This window comes from Leptonychotes weddellii, chromosome 4 (assembly GCF_054177405.1).
Source record: "Leptonychotes weddellii isolate Sample4059 chromosome 4, ASM5417740v2, whole genome shotgun sequence".
NCBI lineage: Eukaryota > Metazoa > Chordata > Mammalia > Carnivora > Phocidae > Leptonychotes > Leptonychotes weddellii.
The window spans coordinates 83,533,969-83,549,546 of NC_138372.1; the positions used below are offsets into that span (position 1 = coordinate 83,533,969).

At 39.9% G+C, this 15,578-nt stretch overlaps 1 protein-coding gene across 3 annotated transcripts in view; it reads left to right on the forward strand.

Annotated features, from left to right (window-relative positions):
- The window catches only part of EEIG2 (EEIG family member 2), a 62,245-nt gene that overhangs the window by 7,415 nt on the left and 39,252 nt on the right, over positions 1 to 15,578 (forward strand). For 2 of the 3 annotated variants that reach the window (XM_081815590.1, XM_081815589.1), the window contains exon 2: positions 11,547 to 11,667. In XM_081815590.1, the coding sequence (XP_081671716.1) occupies positions 11,547 to 11,667 (121 nt within the window). Of the gene's footprint in view, positions 1 to 10,377; positions 10,441 to 11,546; positions 11,668 to 15,578 lie in introns of those variants that run through there. The other variant, XM_081815591.1, reaches the window with a different exon arrangement.

Below are 15,578 nucleotides of genomic sequence, written 5' to 3' on the forward strand. Positions count from 1 at the left end.
AGTAGTGTGTGTTTCTAAATGAAATTTCTCATCAGAACAGTTCTGGGGTGGGGAGCCTGGGTGGCTCAGTCGGTTGAGCATCTGACTCCTGATTTTGGCTCAGGTCATGATCTCAGGGTTGTGGGATTGAGCCCCCGCATCAGGCTCCATGCTCAGCAGGGAGTCTGCTTGAGATTCTCTCCCTCTCTGGGCGCCTGGATGGCTCACTTGGTTAAGTGACTGCCTTCAGCTCAGGTCATAATCCTGAAGTCCCAGGATGGAGTCCCACATCGGGCTCTTTGCTCAGCAGGGAGTCTGCTTCTCCCTCTGACCCTCTCCCCTCTCATGCTCTCTCTCACTCTCTCTCTCTCAAATAAATAGTCTTTAAAAAAAAAAAAAAAGATTCTCTCCCTCTCCTGCTCCTCCCCCACCCACTCCTGCTCACGCGCTCTCTCTCTCAAATAAACAAATAAAATCTTGGAAAAAAAAAATTCTGAGCAGTGAACAGTGAGCTGTTGACAAACTTGCCTGCATTACAGCATGTTCTTTTCTCTTTCCTTCCTCATGATGAAAGAGGAGCCCCCTTCTTCTGTAGAGAGCCAATCCCCCCAACTATTGTCCATTTCACATCCGCTCTGACATTCTCAGAGATGGGTCCTCTCTGGTGCCATTATTCATACCTCCTCAAATCTTTGACTTTTTCTCTTTAGTGGTTCTTTCCTATCAGTGCTAAAACATGCTTAAGTCTCCTGCATGTTAGTTGAAATCTTCTTTCTACCCCATGTCCCCATCCGACTGCCACCTTCGTCTTCTCCACTTTATTACTACTGTCTCTACCTCCTATAGTAATCTGCCTTCCACCCTCACCTTTGCACTGAAACTATACTTGCCAGTGTTATCAGTGACTTCATTGTTGCTGCTTTTTCATCATTATCTTACCTGCCCACTCTGCCACATTTGATATTCTGGGGCAACGCCTTCTTAAAAATCTTTTCCTTGGTTTCAGTGACAAACAGGATCTCCTTTGCTTCTCCATTTACCCTTTGGTCTCCTTCACCTGCCCCCTTCTCCTCCCATACCTTACATATCAGTGTTCCCTAGAGTTCCAGACTCCGCTCTCTTCCCTTCCTACTCTACCCACTCTCCCTGAATGGCCTTATCCATTCCCATGATCTCAGTGACCATTAACATGCTGAGGACTTAACATTTGTATTTTGAGCCCTGCCCTCTTTTTGAGTTCTAGGTCTCTGTATCTGTCTACCTACTGGACATTTCCAAAGGAGGGACTCTCAGGCTCCTCAACCTCAAAATGTCCAAACTCTGGATCATCATTTCCTACATTGTCTAACACTACCAGCAGAATGAATGAATGAATGAATGAATGATGAATGAATGAAAATCCCCTGGGCTCAATTTTTTTCCACTGAATGATAGTACTGTCCACCCAGTTACACAAGCCAAAAATGCCTTTAGAATGCGAGAGATTCATGTACGCCTAGTGTTGTAATTAAAAGTCACAGTTTTTACGGATCTCATTTATTCTTGGAGTTTTAAAATATTTATTTTTGCTTCAGTTCCCAAAGGTTCATTTTCTCATGAATCTATATCTCTTAGAAAATAGAAACCTCCATTGACTATTGAAGAAAATTCCCTGCTTATAAATTTAATCATTATTTCTCTCTGGGCGGCAAATGTAAGTAGATGTAGAACTACTTACATTCTTTTTTTTTTTTTTTTAAAGATTTTATTTTATTTATTTGACAGAGAAAGACACAGCGAGAGAGGGAACACAAGCAGGGGGGAGTGAGAGAGGGAGAAGCAGGCTTCCCGCGGAGCAGGGAGCCCGATGCGGGGCTCGATCCCAGGACCCTGGGAACATGATCTGAGCTGAAGGCAGACGCTTAACGACTGAGCCACCCAGGCGCCCCAACTACTTACATTCTTAATAATAGCAACTTCTAACATTTATTGAGATCCACTATAAGGCACTGTTCTAAACACTGTAATAATTCACTTAGTTTCCAAAAACTCCCTTGACTTGTGGGTACTGTTACTACCCCTGTTTCGTGGAGGAGGAAACGGAAGTGCAGCGAGGTTAGGGAGTGTGTCCAGTGTGAGAGCCGGCAAGTAGCAGAGGCAGGATTTGAACCCAACCAGACTGGCTCTGGATACAAGCACTTCACCTCCCTGCAGTAATGTTGTCTGGCAAAACAGCTTGCATTCCTCACAGCAGTTTTTGATCACTGTTTCTGAAAAGTTAAAAATACTTCAAATTCCAAGATATGGCATAATTTTAAATATATGTGTAGAGTATACATATGTAAGTTATTCTTAGAATATTAAATAATGCAGTTTGCTGGTACAGTAAGTTACAAAAAATGGATCCATAATTTTCACTCTTTATTAATTTTTTAAAGACTTTTTAGATTTTTTTTTAACTCTTGAAGGATAAACAGTGGCCATAGCAACATTTATCTTCTTTTAAGTCCTTTGCTTACGTATTTCACAATCAGCAACTTTATTGTTTATCTTAGAAATACTTGACTTTCCACAGTATCAACATAAATCCTATTCTCTTGCTTTGTTTCTTGAAAGTGGTTAAGCAACCATATAAAACTCATAGGAAATTAATGACTCACATAACGGAAAACATTACTAAATGTGACTTTTGTCTCAGTTGCCAAGTAGTCTGAGTTTGTTTCCATGGTAACCCATCAGTATAACAAACTGTCACGAACTAGCTTTGCCACTTTGTTTGTTTGTGTAGTTTGGACAGCTTTCTGTCAGCTGTGTGTCTATGCATGTATATTTGCGTGCATGTATACACATTAAAGATTATGACAAAAAAATTCTGAATAATTGCCTTGGGCACACAAAATTTTTCCTTTATTTAGAGAAATTGTTGAATACTTCAGGGCTATTACTCTGATGATATAAAATCGAAAAGATTGCCTAAATTATCGTATCTTTTTCTACTTGAATTCCTTTTAAGAAGGGACATAGCTATTTTTAAGCTTATAAATTTTTAAAATTTGTTTCAAATATCGGTTCATTTGAAATATGTGTAATCATAGAAGCATCTGCCAGAGACAAGGCAGAAAAAAAAGGAAAGTAGGACTGCATCCTAGGAGATGAGGACTGAATGGAATGATGGAGGAAGCCAACTCGGCCAGTTCTTGCCAGCCCCTCTCCTGCGTGGCAATACTCTAGGATACAGAATGCAGACACAGAGGCATTCAGGGAGCCAAGGTAGACCGCATCATACATGACACCAGGCTTTCACCTGAAGGCTGAGTTGGGGAATGATTTCTAGAGCAGGTCATGACTAAACTAAGTGAGTAAGAATTAAATTGGTAAATCTAGGGAGTTGAAAGGGAGAGTAGACAGCATACAGAGGAAAGAAAACTTCATGAACAAGGCATACAAATGAGGAATAGTGTGAAGTAAATTGGGATTGACAAGCAGTATGAGACAGAAAGGGTCAAGAGAGGGGCACCTGGGTGGCTCAGTCGGTTAAGCGGCTGCCTTCGGCTCAGGTCATGATCCCAGAGTCCTGGGATCAAGCCCCACGTTGGGCTCCCCACTCAGTGGAGAGCCTATTTCTCCCTCTCCCTCTGCCTGCCTCTCTGCCTACTTATGCTCTCTCTCTATCAAATAAATAAATAAAATCTTTAAAAAAAAAAAAAAGGGTCAAGAGACTAAAGATAAGCAGGGACCTAATCATGGCCATGTTAAGTAGGTTGGAGGTAATCCTCCAAGATATGGGGAACTGGTGAAGGATTTTATTATTTTTTTAAAGATTTATTTATTTATTTTGGGGTAGGGGGAGAGCCAGAGGGAGAGGGAGAGAGACTCTCAAGCAGACTGCGCTGAACACAGAGCTGATCTCGGGGCTCGATCCCACAACCCTGAGATCAGGACCTGAACCAAAACCAAGAGTCAGACACTTAACTGACTGAGCCACTCAGGTGCCCTGTCGGTGAAGGATTTTAAACAGAGGAATGACATTTTGAAATTTGTATTTTAGAAGGAGCTCTCTGGTAGCAATGAGAAAGGTAGATTTGAGTGAGGACCATTTAGGAGGCTGTTGCCATATTTCAAGGAAGAGCTATTGAGGGACTGAATTAGGGTAGTGGTGCTAGACACAGAAAAGGGGTTGATTTAGGAAAAATCGTGAAGTAGCATAGGCAGGAATCAGTAGCTGGGACTGTTTATTTGTGACTAATGCATGACATTTATTCATTCAGTCAACAAATATTTATCTAGTGTTTACTGTGGTTGGCAGTGTATTGTCCAGAGTGATTTTCTGGGCTCTTATTTTTGCCTTCATCATTTCTGAGTTTCTACTCCAGTAAGGATTCTTTGTTGTGTGACATCATGAGTTAATTAATGATCATGTACACTTTTCATAGCCTTAGTTCATCCCAACCTGATCTCTTGGTTCATTAGACTTTCTTACTCTCACATAAGAACCTGTTCCAGAGTCTTAGCTTATATGTCAGTCCACTACTTGGGAGACAGTATTCATGTGTCTGGATAGTGTCTTAATTCCCTGCAAGTGGATCTGAGCTTATCTGTGGCTTCATTGGGTGGGGCTGTACAGGTCATGAAAAATATATACAATATATACAAAAATATGCACAAAACATTTCATCCATAATATTTGATTTTATCTTTTAGTTTTATTGAAGTATAATTGACAAATTAATTATATATGCTTAAGATGTACAGCTTGATGGGGTGCCTGGGTGGCTCAGTCAGTTGGGTGTCCAACTCTTGATTTCAGCTCAGGTCATGATCTTAGTCCTGGGATCGAGCCCCACATTGGGCTCTGCACTCAGTGGGGAGTCAGCTTGAGATTTGCCCTCTCCCTCTGCCACTCCCCCCACTCATGCATGCACTCTCACTCTCTTGCACTTTCTCTCTCTCACAGAAACAAATAAATCTTTAAAAAAATGATGTACAACTTGAGATGTTTAGATTTATGTATACATTGTAAAATGATGACCACAATCAAACTAATTAACATATCCATCACGTCACATAATTACCTGTTTTTTCTGGTGAGAATATTTAAGATCTACTCTTTTAGCAAATTAGAAGTATGCAATACAGCATTATTAACTATGGTCACCATGCTGTACATTAGATCTCCAGAACTTATTCATCTTTCTAACTGAATTCGGTACCCTTTGGCCAACATCTTCCCCATTTCCCCACTTTCTAACTCCTGGCTGCCACCATCCTACTCATTGAGTTCCACTATTTTAGATTCCACATATAAGTGAGGTCATGCAATATTTGTCTTTCTGTGTTTGACTTACTTCACTTTGCATAATGTCCTCCACCCTTACCCATATTATCACATTTACTTCTTTTTTGTGGCTGAATAACATTCCTGTGTGTGTGTGTTTGTGTGTGTGTGTGTGTGTCACACATTTCTTCAGTCATCCCTCAACAGACACTTAGGTTGTGTCCATATCTCAGCTATTATGAACAATGCTGCAGTGAACATGGGAGCAGAAATATCTCTTCAAATATCAATTACATTTCCTTTGGATATGTACCCAGAAGTGGAATTGCTGGATCATATGGTAATTCTATTTTTAATTTTTAAGGAACCTCCATACAGTTTTTCATAATGGCTATACCAATTTATATTCCCATCAACCATGTAGGAGAGTTCTTTTTTTTCACATTCTTTTTTTTAATAGATTTTATTTATTTACTTTTGAGAGCGAGAGAGAGAAGGGCTGAGAGAGAAGCAGACAACCCACTGAGCAGGGACCCCGATGGAGGGCTCCATCCCAGGACCCAGAGATCATGACCTGAACCAAAGGCAGATGAATAACCGACTGAGCCACCCAGGCGCCCTTTTTTCCACATTCTAACCAACGCTTTTTTTGTCTTTTTGATAACAGCCACTCTAATAGGTGTGAGGCCATATCTCATTGTGGTTTTGATTTGCATTTCTCTAATGATTAGTGATTACAATCATATATCTGTTGGCCTTATATCTTCACTTGAGAAATGTCTATTCAAACGTTTTTGCCCATTTTTTAATTGTGTTGTATGGAGGTTTTTTTGTTTTTGCCATTGAGCTGTTTGGGTTTCTTATATATTTGAGACATTAACCTCTCATCAGATACATGGTTGGAGAATATTTTCTCCCATTCCATAAGTTGCCTTTTCATTCTGTTGATCATTTCCTTTGCTCTGCAGAAGCTTTTTAGTTTGATGCAGTCACTTATCTATTTTTGCTTTTGCCTGTGCTTTTGGTGTTATACCCAAAAAAATCATTGCCCAGACCAATGTCAAGAAGCTTTTTCTCTATTTTTTTCTAGTAGTTTTACTGTTTTAGGTCTTTTTTTTTTTTTTTAAAGATCTTTATTTATTTATTTGAGACAGAGAGAATGAGAGAGAGCACATGAGAGGGGGGAGGGTCAGAGGGAGAAACAGGCTCCCCGCAGAGCAGGGAGCCCGATGTGGGACTCGATCCCGGGACTCCAGGACCATGACCTGAGCCGAAGGCAGTCGCTTAACCAACTGAGCCACCCAGGCGCCCCTACTGTTTTAGGTCTTATGTGTAAGTTTTTAAATCCATTTTGTGTTGATTTCTGTATATAGTATAAGAGTCCAATTTCATTCTTCTATTGTGAATAACCAGTTTTCCTAGCACCACTGTCCTTTTTCCATTATGTTTTCTTGGCACTCTTAATCAAAGATCAGTTGAGTGTAAGTGGGTGGAATTATTCCTGAGCTCTCTATTCTGTTTCACTGGTCTATATTTCTGAGGGGTTTTTTTCCCAATACCATACTGTTTTTATTGCTGTGACTTTGTAATACATTCTGAAATCAGAAAGTGTGATGCCTCCAGCCTTGTTCTTCTTCCTCAAGATTGCTTTGCGGTCTTCGTGGTTACACAGGAATTTGGGGATTGTTTTTTTCTAGTTCTGTAAAGAATCCCATTGGGATTTTGATAGGGATTGCATTAAATCTGTATATCACTTTGGGTAGTATGGACCTTTTAACAATATTAATTCTTCCAATCCATAGGATGCCTTCCCATTTGTTTGTATCTTCATTACTTTCCTTCATCAGTGTTTTATAGTTTTCAGTGTACAAGTCTTTCACCTCTTTGATTAAATTTATTTCTAGGTATTTTATTCTTTTTGTTGCTATTGTGAATGGGATTGTTTCCTTAATTTCTTTTTCAGGTAGTTCATTGTTCATGTATAGAAACACCACAGATTTTTTTTTCTTATTTTGATTTTGTATCCTGCAACTTTACTGAATCTGTTTATTCTGACAGTTTTTTTTGGGGGGGTGGTCTTTAGGACTTTATATATATATGATCATATTGTCTGCAAATAGAGCTAATGTTACTTCTTTCTTTCTGATTTGGATGCTTTTATTTCTTTTCTTGACTAATTGCTCTGGCTAGGATTTCCAGTACTATATTCCAGAAGTGGTGAGAGAGGGCATCCTTGTATTGCACTAGATCTTAGAGGAAGAGCTTTCAGGTTTTCCTTACTGATTATGATGTTAGCTGTGGGCTTTTCATATATGGTCTTTACTGTATTGAGGTAAGTTGCTGCTCTACCAGTTTTGTTGAAAGTCTTTATCATGAGTGGATGCTGCAGAAAAAGCGTGCCAAATTTAATCTATTCAGATGATCATGTGTTTGTTTTTTTTTTAAGATTTAATTTTTTTATTTGACAGAGAGAAAGAGAGAGAGAGAACAAGCAGGGAGAGTGGCAGACAGAGGGAGAAGCAGACTCCCCTATCTTTTGGAAGAGTTTAAGAAGGATTGGTAAAAATTTTCCTTTGAGTGTTTGATAGAATTCTCCTAAGAACTATCTGGTCCCGGGCTTTTTGTGGGGGTGGTTGTTCAAAAGTTTTTGATTATTGATTCAGTCTCCTTATTTGTTTTTGATCTGTTCAAGTTTTCTGTTTCTTCTTGATTCAGTTTTAGCAAGGTGTATGTTTCTAGGAATTTATTGATTTCTTCTAGATTATCTAGTTTGTTAGCATATAACTTAATAATAGTCCCTTATGATTCTTTTTATTTCTGAAGCATCGGTTTTAAATGTCTCTTTTTTCCTTTTTTTAAAGATTTTATTTATTTATTTGAGAGAGAAAATGAGATAGAGCATGAGAGGGGGGAGGGTCAGAGGGAGAAGCAGACTCCCTGCTGATCAGGGAGCCCAATAAGGGACCCGATCCCAGGACTCCAGGATCATGACCTAGTTATTCACAATAGAAGAATGAAATTGGACTCTTATACTATATACAGAAATCAACACAAAATGGATTTAAAAACTTACACATAAGACCTAAAACAGTAAAACAAAGGCAGTCGCTTAACCAGCTGAGCCACCCAGGCGCCCCGTGTCTCTTTTTTCATTTCTTATGGTCTTCACTCTTTTTTTCTTAGGCTAGCTATGAATTCCTTGATTTTGTTTATTTTTTTTCAAAAAGTCAACTCTTGGGGCACCTGGGTGGCTTCAGCTCGGGTCATGATCCCAGGGTCCTGGGATTGAGCCCCGCATCAGGCTCCCTGCTCAATGGGGAGCCTGCTTCTCCCTCTCCCTTTGCAGCTCCCCCTGCTTGTGCTCGCTCTTGCTCTGTGTCTCTCTCTCTCAAATAAATGGATAAAATCTTTAAAAAAATAAGAATATCAAGCCCATGTTTTTTTATTTCTGTGAGTACTTTTTAGTTCCTTATATGTTCTGTTTTATAGCATCCTATTCCTTTATGGTAGATGCAATTTCTGTCTCTCTGAGAATCTTTTTTTCTTCTTCCAGCATAGACTCTGTTCTTTTAAAATTTGCCTTTTTGCTATTCATTCTGGTCTGTTTGTTCATATTAAGAGACATTCTTCAAGTGTTTGCTCATATTTAACTGTGAGGCAGTTAAAGTTGCTTAGAGGCTTTGTGCATGTAGAGAGTGTTCATTGATTCAGGTTTTTACTGTAGATTGAGCTGGCAGAGTCATTTTGTAACCTACAACATTCATCTCATTAGAGCTTTTTTGGGGGGTCTGGTTGAATTCCGCAGAGAATGTTCTTCTTACGTCTTCTTAAAGAATATATCCTGAGAAGCCAGATTAGGGGAAGAAGGTTGGAAGTCTTAGCATTCAGTAAGTCCATCTTTCATCCTGGGTCCACCCTGCCCCCCCACCCAGTATGGTCATTCTATTTTCAATACCTGCCCTCAGGTCATGTAACACAGAGATCCTTCTGTTGTACCTCATCAGGAGAATAAATCTTCTGCAGGAGTCAGGAAGATCTGAGGGCCTCTTTCTAAAAGAGTTTTCAATCAGTTCTTCTGCCATTTGTCCCTCCTTTGTTCCACTTAATGCTAATTTAAGATACCTGCTCTTGGCTTTCACCATTACCAGCTTAATGTTCAGCTTTCTTTGATTTGCTAAATCATTATCACTTGTTAATCCCTGGCCATTTATTTTTGTCTCCTCTCTGGTTCTCTTTGTCCTTGCTAGATGATGCCTTAAAAATTAAATAGAATGTTTGGGAGAGCAGAGGTAAGTTAATACATGCTCTCAACCTGCAATCTTTAACTAGAAGTTTTTATGTAATTTTTTTTGAAGTAAAATATAGGGGTTTTTTTGGTTTTTGTTTTTGTTTTAAATGTCTGATTCCTGATCAAAGGTCAGTGATCTCAGTGACAGAAGCAACAAAGTGCTTGGAAGCACAGGGTGCTCCTGAAGGGTAGCCCTTCAGTATACTTGCACACCCTTTTTAGGAGCTCCAGAGGCCATGACTGATGCCTCCATCAAGTCTTGAGGCCCTGAGATGTTGATAGGGAAACATTTTAAAAAATTCTAATTTTATTTTTTCCTCTTTGTTATTTTCATTATTATTCACTGTTTTTTTCAAAAATTCATTTATTTTTAAGTATGCATGTTAGCTCGTGCCTATCTTGCTGGGGATGCCTCATGTTGCCTGATAAATACCTCCAGATCCATTCTTTGCCAAAGAACTCATTCTGCCTGTGTTGTGACCATACAAATAAATTGCACTCCTGCTGGATTTCCAGGAAACTCCTCTAAGAACACATACATTCTAGGGGTGCCTGGGTGGGTCAGTTCATTGAGCTTCCATCTCTTGATTTTGGCTCAGGTCGTGATCTCATGGGTTCTAGCCCAGGAGGGGCTCCACACTCAGCTGGGAGTCTGCTTGAGATTTTCTCCCTCTACCCCTCCTCCCCCCCAACGTGTTCTCTCTCTGAAATAAATCTTTTTTTTTTTTAAGATTTTATTTATTTATTTGACAGAGAGAAACACAGCAAGAGAGGGAACACAAGCAGAGGGAGTAGGAGAGGGAGAAGCAGGCTCCCCGCTGAGCAGGGAGCCCCATGTGGGGCTCGATCCTAGGACCCTGGGATCATGACCTGAGCCGAAGGCAGATGCTTAACAACTGAGCCACCCAGGCGTCCCAAGGTGAGGTTATTTCTATAGAATGACAGGGGCTGGCTCAGTCGGTTGAGCGTCTGCCTACGGCTCGGGTCATGATCCCAGAGTCCTGGGATCGAGCCCCACATTGGGCTCCCTGCCTGCCACTCCCCCTGCTTGTACTCTCACACTCTCTCACTCTCTCTCTCTCTGGCAAATAAATAAAATATTAAAAAAAAAAAAAAAAAAAGAACGAACCTCACCTTTTACTTTCCTAAGAAAATCAAAAACTATTCAGCCTGGGCTTTCTTGCCTTTCCCTTTTGGTTTCTCCAGTTTTCTCTTTATTTTCACCCATTGTCTTTCTTTTCTTCCCATGTTAGAGGAATAATTATCCTTCTGTTTTAAGGCCAAGCCCCCTACACTTATACAAAACAGTAGAGGGAACAGCAGGTACAAAGGCCTGGAAGCTTGAAAGAGCAGAGGTGGTGGGGAAAATACAGATTTTCCTTTATGGACAAGTAGGCTGTTGAGTTAAACGGGCCTGGTTTGAAAGCTAGTGCCGCGACTTCCTGCCTAAATGACCTTGAGTTAACTTTTCTCCTTGCGCTTCATCTTTCTTATCTATAAACCTCCTGGGGTTGCTGTGAGATTGAATAGCATGTGGTAAGCTGACAGCAAATGGCAGCTGTTGTTGCTGTTATGGCAGGAACAGGAGTAGAGCGATAGCAGGAGTCCATTTCAGAACACGTATTTGTTCACAGTTCTGTCTCTGGTACTGACTAAACCACAGGCCCTACAAGGTTAGGAACACCGTCGTCCTCGTCTTCGTATCTCGGACACCTAGCACACAACCCGCACACCAAAAATAAACATGTATTATGTGCTGAATGAATGAGTAGTGAAGCTTCGATTTACGTTGATTCAATTGATATGTAATTTCACTTTTTTTTTAAATTTAAGTTTCTGTGGATAATTAAAAGCTTCTAGAGATTTTCAGACCACATTGTTAGAAGTTTGTTTTCTTCATGTTTCCAAATACTGGCTTTTAATCTATCACTTCTGCATTAGAGACCTGAGTGAAAGAGTGTGTATGCTTTTTTGACCTGTCATCAGTAGTAATTGTTTCTCTTTTTTTTTTTTTCCCCCATTCAGGGAAGTGGTGCAAGCAAACTGTGTTCACTGGAGGAAGAAGTTCTCATTTATGTGCAAAATGAGTGCAAGTGCCACCACAGGCATCCTGGATCCTTGTATCTACAGAGTATCTGTGAGGAAGGTACAAAAGTAGCTGATTACGTCTCCCCTTTCAGAACCCGTAATTAGTTCCATAGTCCCTGACTCACTTTATTTAGCTCTACTTCATCATTAGAAGTGTTATATGTAATGCCACTTCACACTTGCAGCAATAATTTGAATTACTGTGACAAATAGGACTTAAGAAAATGTGAAGTCATAAACTATTACTCAAGGACCTTATCTCACTATCACTACCTTTAAGTGTTGACCCTATTTGTATTATTTGGGGGGGCTCTATCTATCTTTATCCTGCCATTCATTAAATTTCTCATTGCTAGGCATTATTTTAGGGACCTTACATATATTACGTCTAACAACAACCATGAAAATGGGTGTTATCTTTTGGCAATTTCAGGAAAACTGAGGTTTAGAGAAGTTATCACTTGCCCAAATTCACATAGCTAGGAAATGGCAAAGTGGGGACTCACACGAATCTTTCTAATTCCAAGGCCCTGTTTTGTTTTTTATATCATTTCCTTTCCACGTTAGGTTGAGGCATGTTCCCAGTAATCTACAAAGATGGTAATCTCAGGTGATCAACTTAATATATATAGAAATACGTGATCCTACTTTTTGGGGGGTGAAAAAGAGGAAATCCATTTGTTACCACTATAGGTGAATGAAACTGTTGCCTTTAAATGTAACCTGTATGTTACATCTTATATACATTTTTTTAAAGATTTTTATTTATTTATTTGACACAGAGAGAGCACAAGCAGGGGGAGCGGCAGGTAGAAGGAGAGGGAGAAGCATATTCCCCGCTGAGCAGGGAGCCCGACACGGGGCTCAATCCCAGGATCCTGAGATCATGACCTGAGCCAAAGGCAGACGCTTAACGACTGAGCCATCCAGGCGCCCCTCTATCTTATATACATTTTTTTAAATTACCAATATAATACATATACGTGTTCAAAGATTAAGGGAAGGACTTAAAATGAAAAGCAGGAGTCCCTTGCCTTGTTCTTTTCCATTCCAGTCTTGTGTTCTTCTTTATCAGATAAGAAGTTGTATTTTTAACTTTCTTTCTCTGCTTTTTGAATGAATGGATAGCACTATGTTGTGTGTGGCTATATTTTGTTATATTGATTCATCTACTCAGCTAAGATATAACATAAATACATATATACATTTTATAGGTTTTAAGCCTTTAATGAAAATAGACCTCTAAAACAGTCTAACTTGGAGCAGCAATAATTGCATCAAGGGGACACCTGGGTGACTCAGTCGGTTAAGCGCCTACCTTCAGCTCAAGTCATGATCCCAGGGTCCTGGGATCGAGTCCTGCATCAGGCTCCTTGCTCAGCGAGGAGCCTGCTTCTCCCTCTGCCTGCCACTCCCCCTGCTTGTGCGCTCTCTCTCTCTCTCTCTCATTGTGTCTCTCTCTGACAAATAAATAAATTTTAAAAATCTTTAAAAAAATAATAATTGCATTAAATCTTCCCTAAAGGAAGGATAGTGCAGTGAACGTGTGTATGTCATCATAGTGACCTATGTTTGAGTCCCAGATATGCTGCTTATTAACTGTAAGACCTTAGGCAGTTCTCCTGACTTTCTAAAACTCAGTTTCTTCATCCAAGCTAAGAGTATAATAATTCCTTTCTCTAGAAGTTTTGAGGATTAACTGATATAATAAAGCATCCTACCTTCTCTTTCTACTTTAATTGCTGCTGTGGCTTTTATATTGAAACCTTTACTAAATAGAGTTCTAGTCATAATTTTCTAAAGATGACCAGTCTTTGAATTTTAATAAAAGAAAACATATAACCAGTTTAGAGTAAAGCATAACTGCTAATTAAATACACTGAGTCGGGGTGCCTGGGTGGCTCGGTTGTTAAGCGTCTGCCTTCGGCTCAGGTCATGATCACAGGGTCCTGGGATCGAGCCCCGCATCAGGCTCCCTGCTCCACGGGAAGCCTGCTTCTCCCTCTCCCACTCCCCCTGCTTGTGTTCCCTCTCTCGCTGTGTCTCTCTCTGTCAAATAAATAAAATCTTTAAAATAAATAAATACACTGAGTCTATTACAAAAAAAACTAATTATTTTGTAATTTAAGGTAGGACTTGTTCATCTGAAATAAACCAGTTCCTCAGGTTGTGATGGTTTGGTGTTTTAGTTAGAGCATATACAATAAGCTGCTGAAGCAGATACCCAAATATACAATGACTTAAACAGGACAGAAGTTTATGTCTCTCGTGGGTAACAGCCAAGGGGTCCAGGGCTGGTAGAGCAGCTCTGCCATCTTCACCATATGATGCCCATCTTTAGATCCAAGGGAATTACTCCAGTCTTGTTATCTTTCAGCCACTGAGAAAAGAGAAAAGGCCACATGAGAATAAAAGTAAGAACCCATAAAGAAAAATCAGTAAACTCATCTATACAAACATTTTCTGCATTGCAAAAAAAATACCTTAAGCAAAGCTATAAATTAAGGGAAAACATCTGCAAACCATGTCAGAGGACTAATTTCCTTGGTATGGAAAGAGCTCCTTCAAATAAATCAAGAAGAAAAGATCAATAACCCTTTAGAAAAATAGGCAAGCAACAGAATATTTATTTCACAAAACAGAAAATATGAATAGCTTCCAAACCTATAAAAAATTACTCAGTCTCATGTATGTTAAAACTACAAATAAGGCACCATTTTTTACCTAAAAATTTAACAAAGATCAAAAAGTTTGATAATGCACTCTGTTGCCTAGGACACAGGGAAGCAGTCCATCGCCTGTCAACAAATATGTGAGTTCCTACAAAGTGCCACCTACTATTCTAGGCCCTGAAAGGACAGTGGTGAACTGGCATAAGTTCCTGCCCTCAAGGACTCTCTTTTCTGGTTGGAGCTGGTGGGAAGAGTGATAGAAAAGATAGAGAGTAAGCATGTAACCAAATAAAATTGTTTTAGATGGTAAGTGTTGTATATAAAATTCAATGAGATAATAGAGAATAACTCAGGGAGAGGAAGTCATTTCAGAAAATTAGGGGAGACTTCTCTGAAAGGTAACATTTGAATAGGAGGCACTCATGTAAAGATCTAGGGAAAGACCATTCTAAAGCAGTAGGACCTTGTATTAACTAATACAGTCAAAATTCTCCAGAGAAACAATCAATAGAGTGGAGAGGTAGCTATATAGATACAGATTTATTATAAGGAATTGGCGTACACAATTATGGAGGCCAGGAACTCCCACGATCTGCCATCTGCAAGCTGGGGACCCTAGAATGCTGGTGGTGTAATTCCAGTCTTCAGACCAAAGACCTGAGAACCAGGAAACCAATGGTGTAAGTTCAGGTCAAAGCCGTTAATTAGGAGTGCTGATGGTGTAAGTCCTAGTTTGAAAGCAGGAGAAAACTGATGTCCCAATTCAAACAGGTAAAGAGAGCGAATTTAACCTTCCTCAGCCTGTTTCTTCTATTCAAACCCTCAACAGATTGGATGATGCCCACCCACACTGAAGAAAGCAATCTGCTTTCCTCAGTTGACTGATTAAAATGTTAATCTCATCCAGAAACACCCTCACAGACATAGCCAGAAATAGTGTTTAATCATATATCTGGGCACCCCATGACCCAGCAAGTTGGTACATGAAAGTAACCATCCCATACCTGAAAGTAAAAAGGCCCTGTGTTAGTTTCCTAGAGCTGCTATATTGAAGTTCCATAAACTGAGTGGCTTAAAACAACACAAAGGTATTGTCTTATAGTTCTGGAGGTCAGAAGTCAAAATCAAGGTGTCAGCAGAGCCATGCTCTAAAGGCTCCAGAAACTGTTCCATGCCTTTCTCCTAACTTTTGGTAGCTCCAGGCATTCCTTGGCTTGTAGATGAATCACTCCAGTTACATGGCTGTCTTCTCCCTTTGTGTCTTCACATCATCTTCCCACTGTGTGTGTCTGTGACT